At 61.0% G+C, this 8,124-nt stretch overlaps 1 protein-coding gene across 1 annotated transcript in view; it reads right to left on the bottom strand.

The window, feature by feature from the left end:
- Window positions 1-8,124, bottom strand: part of LOC103897121 (protein unc-13 homolog A) — a 75,526-nt gene that overhangs the window by 19,119 nt on the left and 48,283 nt on the right. Inside the window, exons 10-18 of the mRNA XM_019471475.1 lie at window positions 6,935-7,519; window positions 5,257-5,350; window positions 4,122-4,171; window positions 3,194-3,281; window positions 2,126-2,131; window positions 1,741-1,812; window positions 1,208-1,427; window positions 735-962; window positions 322-463 (exon numbers count right to left, since the gene is read on the bottom strand). Of these exons, the coding sequence (XP_019327020.1) occupies window positions 322-463; window positions 735-962; window positions 1,208-1,427; window positions 1,741-1,812; window positions 2,126-2,131; window positions 3,194-3,281; window positions 4,122-4,171; window positions 5,257-5,350; window positions 6,935-7,519 (1,485 nt within the window). The remainder of the gene's footprint in view (window positions 1-321; window positions 464-734; window positions 963-1,207; window positions 1,428-1,740; window positions 1,813-2,125; window positions 2,132-3,193; window positions 3,282-4,121; window positions 4,172-5,256; window positions 5,351-6,934; window positions 7,520-8,124) is intronic.

Below are 8,124 nucleotides of genomic sequence, written 5' to 3'. Positions count from 1 at the left end.
CAGCCTCTGTTTCCCTAAACAAGGGCGACCATCCCAGCACCGGGCAGGAACTGGGGAAGAGAGCAGATAAGGGGGCACCAACCCTCCCCGGTGGGCTCGGTAGGGCTCTGCATCATGCCCAGGCAGCCCCAACACAGCCTGGATCAGCCCCCAGGAAACCAAACCCTCCATGGCACAAAACCAGCACTCCCAGTGACCCCAGCGGCCCCCCTCCACCCTCAACTGGGGCACCACCCCGCAGGGACGCGCTGATAGCCAGCACAGCTCAGCATGACCACGAGTGGCCAGGAAGTGGGACGGAGGAGCCAGGGGTGAACTTACAAATGGAAATTCTCCTCCCAGACAGGGTTGAGATTGCCGTAGATAGTTTTAGTCCTTTTTTTTGTCTTTCCAACCTGGACAGTGACATACGGGTCACTGGAACCCGTCTTATCCTTTGCTTGCAGGCCCTGGGCACAAACAACTGCGGCACAGCACAGCACGCACGCCCATTCACACGAGGCACACGTGTGGCACACACAGCGGAGAGAACAGAGAGAGAGAGTAGTCAGTGCCACAGCCACAACCGAGACCCCTGCAACAGGCACCTTGTGTCCCTCGGCAGAGCCCCAGGGCCTGAAGCCGCTTTGCAGGATGAGGGGCAGGAGGGGGATTGGAGCACGCAGCGTCCTGGTGCGAGGGGACAGCCACATGGTCCCCCACAGCACATGGTGCCAGGTGCAACCTGTGCCTACCTGTGATGCTGATCTTGGCTGACCATTTGGAGGTGCCGTCCAAGACACTCTGCTTCACTGCCTTCATCTGCTGCGTGTGCGTGGTCTTGGTGACCCCAAACACCTCCTGGATCAGCTCAAATATCTCTGGCTTGTTGCGCTCCCGGATCTTCATGCGGTCCTTGAGCACCATGATGATATTCTGGGTCCGGTCCTCTGCTCCGTGCTTGGAGCTCTTCTCCGCCGCCCCTGGGAGAGGACAGCCATGGGTGAGACAGGGCAGGCAGGCGGCATCCAGGAGAGAGCTGAGAGCTCCCCAAGCCCACCGTGCATGAATTAATTCAAACCTGGAGGGGTCTACACCCTGCCCAGGACAGATCTGCCCTGCTCACCACTTCCCCCATGCACAAGGCAGGAGTCCAGCTCTCCACGGGCCACTCCCTCCTCCCTCTCCAAAATGAGAAGGGATGAGGCTGCAGGCAACAGCTCCTTACTCTGCAGGCAGTCGGCATTGAGCAGGTCCTGGCACTTCTCGTGACACTTGACGCCACACTCGGCGCAGCGCATGCCCTGCCGGGCGATGCCCCAGAGCAGGCCCTCGCACTCGTAGCAGTAGGTGGGGGTGGTGGCTGTCCACACCTCAAAGTTGTGGGGCGTCGTGCAGGAGATGGGGTACACTAAGGCTTGCAGGGTCTTCTTGTAAACATGGTTTTTCTGTGCAAGGACAGAAGAAAGAGGGGGAGAAAAGCTCAGGCGACATACGGCAGCTGAGCCATGCAGTAGGGTACGGAGACCCCATCCACAGCTGCTGGGCCACATGCAATGTCAACGCTGGGTGCGGACAAGCAGGGCAGAGGACAAACACCACCATCCCCAGGTGCAGCTGTGAGCATCCTGGCTGCTTTGGCATCACCGGAGGAGGATGCTGGTGTAGCGCAGACCCCGCATCTCCATTGCTGGCCCGGCCGGCTGGGGCTCAGCGCTCCCACCATGACCACCCCACACCCCAGCCAACCCCAGCACCTACCAGCTCCTCATTGTTCAAGGTGCTCGAGGCCAGCGCGGACGTGATTCCTGCTTTCCTGGACTGGACCAGGGACTGTGGGAAAGAAACACAGTTCCCAGATCTGGCAGAGCACGGGGTGTCCCTCCCGCACTGCTTTGGGGTCCCAGTGGCTGTAATACACCTGGGATGGACCCCCACCCCAGACAGGGGTGGGTGCTGGCTGCATGGGCTGGCAGCGGGGACAGCCCAGCTCCCAGTGATGCCAGCACTGCAAAGCGCCACCCCGCCGTGCAGTGGGACTGGAACCAGTTCAGCAGCCCGTGGCATTTCCAGTTCAGCCCCAATGGGGCAGAGCCTCTCAACGTGTGTCTGAGACTCCAGGGAGACTGGGGTGGGGGGCACTTACCATTGCCTGTGGGCAGCCAGGGCCGGCGAGGGGGGAATAAAAGGCCGTTAGTGCAAGTCACCTCACAGCAGAGTAAGTCCTGGCCCCTTCCTTGCCGGAACAAGTGGGAATCAGGGCAACACCAACCCCTCATGCAGCGCCAGGCCAGTCCCTGGGGAGTTTTCCACCCAAAGCCACAGCACTGGCTGCAGCCTGCCAAATGCCAGCGGGGAAAGGCAGCGGCCCCGCCTGACCCCCGCACTGACCACGCCATCACCACCCACAACCCAACACCCCAAAACCCCAACACCAACACAGCACAGTGCAGAAGCATCAGCGGCTGCCCGAGCGGGCTGGGGGGTGGAGGGCGCTGGGGTGAGGACAGCAAGGGCAGGGCAGCGGGATGGGAGAGGGCAGGCGGGTTGGAGACAGGATGGAGGCACCCTGGGGAGGGCACGAAGTGGAGGCGGTGAGGTGTAAAGAGAGGGGGAAGGAGGCAAAGGGCACCTAATTCTGGGTGCAAAGGGTGTCTGGTTTCCAAAATAGCTGTCTCTTGTCACCAGGGGGGTGACAGCAGAGTGACCCTGTGCGTTACAGCCCAGGGGCTGGATGGGACCCCAGCATGGGGACTGGGCAAGTAGCGGCGCAGCGTGACAATGGTGGGGACAGGAGCATAGGGTCTGTGCAGCTCAGAAAGGCCAGTGCTACCCCTCCTCTGGTACATGGGTCCATCTGCCCGGCACCAGCGTGGTCCGAGCTGCGGGGAGCCTATGGCAGGTGGGTCAGTAAGGGACCGGGGATGCAGCACCAGTAAAAAAATGGGAAACCAGACGCAGCCCCGGGAAGCCTTGGGCTGATGCTTGGTGTAGGGACAGGCCCCTGGAGCTCTGTTAAAGAGAAGCACCCTTGGGTGGGGAGAGCCCAGCTGTGCCATCCTCACAGCTCCCCACTGCAAGGTCCAGGGCCAGGAGACACCCAAAACAGCCTGGGACACCCCCACCCCCCACTGGCGGGGCTGGAGGAGGCTGGGCAGGGCTGGCTCGCAGCACCCAAGGGTGCTCTCTCTTTAACCCCTCGGACCGCGCTCACCAGATCGCTGACTAGAGGGAGAGATTTGCGTCCAGGCTTAATGTCGGGCATGCTGTTAATGCAGCGCAGAAACCTTACTGCTGCCCCCCTGCCGCCAGGGACGGCCAAGCCAGGCCGGAGAAAAGAAAACAGAAAACACAAGCCATGTTAGAGGCAGCTGGGGAGCAGGACGCGGGCGCCTGGCAAGCACCGGCCAGGGCGGGCGGCGCAGTCCAGCGGGGCGCAGCAGGAGCGAAGCCAGCAGCTGTATGGTGCAAGGCGTTAGGAGGAACCTCACCAAATCGCTAACTAGGGGGATGGGTTTTCGCTTGCGTATGTCCGGCATGCTGTCTATAATGATCAGCCCGCCACCAGGCCTGCAAGAGAGACAAGGGTCAACGGGGAAGAGGAAACTGAGGCAGAAGGGGGCCCCCTGCTATTGCCCCACGTTTGCTAGGGACTTGGCAGACAGGACTGCAGAGCAGCCCCTGGGTGGCCTGGGACCCATCTGCGGGACCCCCATCCCCACTGTCCCAGCTGGGGCAGGGATCACCAGACTAAAAACTGGGGGGGGAAGGGGATTCTGGCAGAAAACTGATTTTCCCCACGTGAAGATGTTTTGCTTCAGCGGTGTGACACTGAAACGTGGGAAAAAAAATAGCCCGTTTGGCTTAGTTAGCCCCAGCTACGTCCTGTCCCAACCCACTCACCTCCTTGCTCTCCCCCTCGGCAGCGGCTCTCAGGGACGTGGAGCGGTGGCATCTCAACTGGCTCCTCCAAAAGCACCGAGTAACCAGCGTTCATCTGGCCCCCCGCATGCCCACAGCTCGGCAACGCTTCCCCACGCCAGCCCCCCCGACAAGCTCGTTAATCATATCCTAATGAGGAGGGGAGAGCAGCCTGCGAGACCCCAGGGGGGCAGAAAGTACCAGCTTCCCCACATACTCACCCGCCTTTGAACCACAGGGATTTGGCTTCTCCATCGCCTTCCCCGCGGGCCTGCAAGACACGGGGCAACCGTCATGGGCGCAGCACTGAGCCCCCGGCGCGCGTGGCAGCCCTCCCCGGGGCTCAGCGCTGCTGGCAACTGAGCGCCCAGCCGGCACCCACAGCACTGGGGAAGCATGTAAAGGGTTTACAGGGTGGGTGGAGAAAAGCGTGTTCCTAAAACAACGGGGCTCTCTCCTGCAAAGAGCTTGCACTGGGAATAAAATACCTTCAAGAGACTGAGCTGGGCAAGCAGTGGGCAGGCTTCAGCAGAGGGGCTCGGGCTGGCAAAGCAGTGGGGATGGCTGCACCATGCAAAAATTCAGGGTTTGGGGGACTGGCGGAGCACTGTTGGAAAGGCTCAGCAGGTCCGCACGGACCCGCAGCCAGTCGGAGAGAAGTGCGGGGAAAAGCCAGAGCACACCAGGGATGGGGTGTGTGCAGGGACCATCCCGCAGTGCCACCTCCCTTGCAGGAAGGGGATTATTTTGGGGGAGAAGGGAGGAAAGAGCCAATTATACCTCCCTCGTGGGGCAATCCCTGCACGCACACACACACACGCACACAGGGAAGGCACACACAGGTTGCTGGGTCGTTCCCGTTGGACATGCTTACCTGCAGGCAGGCTACACCCCTTCCCTGCAAGAAGGGGAGATGCAGGCGCAAGGGCCATGGTGGTGGACAACTGAAAAGAGAAGCGGTGGGGAGGGGGATCGAAGCCCCAGGGGGTGAATCCAGAGCCAAAACAAAAAGAAAAGATGGAGGATGGAGTCTAAAAACAGAACAAAAAATTGTCAACTCAATACAGGGGAGAGGGTGGAGGGGCTCGCACCAGCACACAGCATGCAGCACACACCGGGGGAAGGTCCTCAGCACTCCCTGCCCCTCGTGGGGGTCCCACTTGTCGTGAACGGGGTTGCGGGGCCACCACTGTTGGGGCCCCCCCAGGTCCCCACTACCCTCAGGGTGTGGGATATCCATGGGATCAGGGAGCAGACATGTCTGGAAGATGCCCAGGCATGGGAAGGGGCCATGACCCCAGCCCAGCACGTGGCCGGCACTGGGACCCGGCAGCGGGCGGTCGCGGGGTTGCTCACCTCCTGCAGCTGCATGCAGACCTTGTTGAAGGCTCTCAGCCAGTTGGCTTTGGCTCGTGATTTGGGATCCTGCACCTCCACCTCTGCCTGCTCCCTGCAAGCACACACACCTTGCTCACCTCCCAGCACGGCACTGGGGAGGGGGGAGTTAGCCCCCACACCCCGGGCAGGACTGAGGCTGCAATTTAGGGATCCTGATGGGCCTTGAGCCAGTGTGGCCATGGTAAAAATCCCCTCTTGCTACTCTAAAAAGGTAGCAAGTCCTGCTGCAAAGGGCAGCACAGTCAAGGCAGAGCAATGGGGAGAAGCCAGGAGTTCCCCCTTCCTTGGGAGACTCTGCCCTGGGCACCCAAGCAACACGGAGGGATCCCTCCAGAAGCGAAGGGTCAGGGGACTGCCGGTGACACAAGCACGTGGATTAAACATCCTTCGCCCCTCATCTCCGCAGCAGGATGTCCTCTGGCCGCTTCCCACCACGCTGGGATCTCCTGAGGTTAAAAGCTCCCAACACCCCGGTGGCTCCGAGCCCAGGGGGACCTGCCCGCCTGGACATGCTGGTTGTTGTGGGTTTTTTTTTCTCCTCTCTTGCAAAATTGAGACATGGAGGAAAAGAAAACAAATCCTCCAAACATCCCAGGCTCCTGGAGAGCCTGGTGTGATGTGACACTGGAGATGGGTGCCCAGAACCGGGCTGGGACGAGGCCATGGGGAGCTCAGGAGACGAACCTGCCCAAACCAGCCCTGTGTGGCCTTGCCTGTGCTAATGTGTGGTCCCCAGCACTAATCTGGGGTCCTCAGTGCTAATCTGGGGTCCGCAGTGCCCAGTGCAGGACCCCCCCAGCCCCCTGCCCGGAGAACAGGCACGGTAGGCAGACATGAACAAAGGCCATCTTCTCCAGGACTCTAGCCAGCCCTTGGGCCTAAATATGTATTTTTTTAAAAAAAGCTCATTACACATTCCTTTAAATTAGGGATTCCCCAGCTCTGGTCTATAATTTAAACTAAATAAAAGACTGAAAAAGCCCATCATGCTTCTCCTCTGTGCAGAGCGGTGGTGCTCACCAAACCATAGAAAAATGGACGTGTTCAATAATTAAAGGCAGAGATTGATATATGAATTATTCACATGCTGTACCAGGGACCTGGCCACCAAATAATTCATCTGTACAGCACAGGAGGCTATGGATGAGCTTTTAGCAGTGGCCTAGGGGGAGGATTGACTCCTGTGAAAGAAATTTGCTCCTCTGACCGTGCCGAGCTCCAGGGTACCCCCTCCACCCAGGGAGCCAATAGCTTGAGCCAGAGGAGAGGAATCACAGCCCCAAGCCCCCATTTCCCCCATCCCCAGGTTTGTCCCAGGTTATAAACCTGCACCCCTCGTAGCCCTGGCAGGATCTTGAACGCCTTGAGCTCTGCCCCCGCTTAGCGTGGCACTGGTGGCTGGGCCAGGGCAGCGTGCCCAAGAGGGCTGACCCTCACCTGGGTGGCATGAGGTGGGCTTCCCCCACCTCGATGCCTCAGGCACCTGGAAAAGCCCCAGACACCACAGAAGGTCCCTGGTGCTGCCCCTTGGCACCAGCAGCACCTGCACCAGCCCCGGGCCGCCTCCAGAGCATCCTCAGTTTCACCAGGCACCATGCCATCCCAAGGACGCTACAGGTCAACATCTCCCTCCTACCTCTCAGCCGGTTTCGGGGGCTCAGGCTCAGGGGCCGCCTCTTGCAGGGGAGCTTCATCTGCTCCCTGCTGGGCCTGGAGGGCCTCTGGGGTTTCCTGAAGGGCAGAGATGTCCTTCTCCTCCTTCCTCTCCTCCTTCCTCTCCTGCTGCTGAGACTTCAGCTGTGGGACCAGCTGGGGTTGCTGCAGTTGCTGCTGCTGCTGTGGGACCTGTTGCTGCTGCTGCCCAGGGGGCTTCTGCGGTGGGGGGTAGGCATCGTGCTCGGGGGTTTTGTAGGTGCCCTGCTCCTGCAGGTCCTCCTCCTCCTCCTCCTCCTTGGGGTAGCCTTCCTCATTCTCGCTGTAGTCCTCATTAAACTCTTCCTCCTCCTCTTCCTCCTCCTCCAGATAGAGGTCATCGTCCTCCTCCTCCCAGCGGGGCGAGTCCTTGCGGTAGCTGACAGAGCTGTGGCAGGAGTGGTAGGAGTCGCCGTCCCGCTCATCCAGCTCCGAGTCCCGCAGGCTCTCGTTCTCGAAGTCCTCGCTCAGCTGGGAGCTGCCCTGACTCAGCTCGGCCGACGAGGCGTAGCGGCTGCTCCCTGTGGGGCTGCGGGGCCGAGGGGAGACAAGGACAGGGCTCCCGTGGGTCCGTGCCGCAGCCTTGCCTGCCCCATGCTGCCCCAGCCAGAGCCCTGGGGTCCCTGCACCACGGGCGGGAGGACGTGCAGCTCCCCCCGGGGCACAGCCCTAGGTGGGCACTGGGCTCTTCAGCCTGGGAGTCGAAGGCACAGACCCAGGAGACTCTGTGGGCTGGAAGTAGCCCCCCAGGCTGGGGCACTCTCAGGGGTCTGACCTTCCTGCTTGTTCCTAGGCTGAGCATGGGGATGTGGGGGACGGTGTCTGTCCCCTCGGCTCACCCCTGCCAGGGGTGGGGGCAGAGCACAGCCAGGCAGCACCCCCAGGCCAGATCCTGCCTCCTGCTTCTGCCAGACACCCTGTCCTGCCCCCAGCCCACAGATCTGTCACCCAACCTCTACCCTGACATTCCAGCACCCCCTGTAGACCTCCCAGGCACCCCCTCTCCAAGGACAACCCCTCAACCCCATTACTCCCCTTAACCACATCACCCCTACCCGGGTGTCCCCTCTCCACTCTTCCTGCCAGGTCAGACCCCTTCCCAACCCCATCTGTGCCCCACTGGCCCCCGGCCCT

Source organism: Aptenodytes forsteri, unplaced genomic scaffold, assembly GCF_000699145.1.
Source record: "Aptenodytes forsteri isolate BGI_AS27 unplaced genomic scaffold, ASM69914v1 Scaffold274, whole genome shotgun sequence".
Lineage (NCBI taxonomy): Eukaryota > Metazoa > Chordata > Aves > Sphenisciformes > Spheniscidae > Aptenodytes > Aptenodytes forsteri.
Note: the sequence above shows the minus strand (reverse complement) of the source record. Positions and strands in the feature narration are given on the sequence as shown.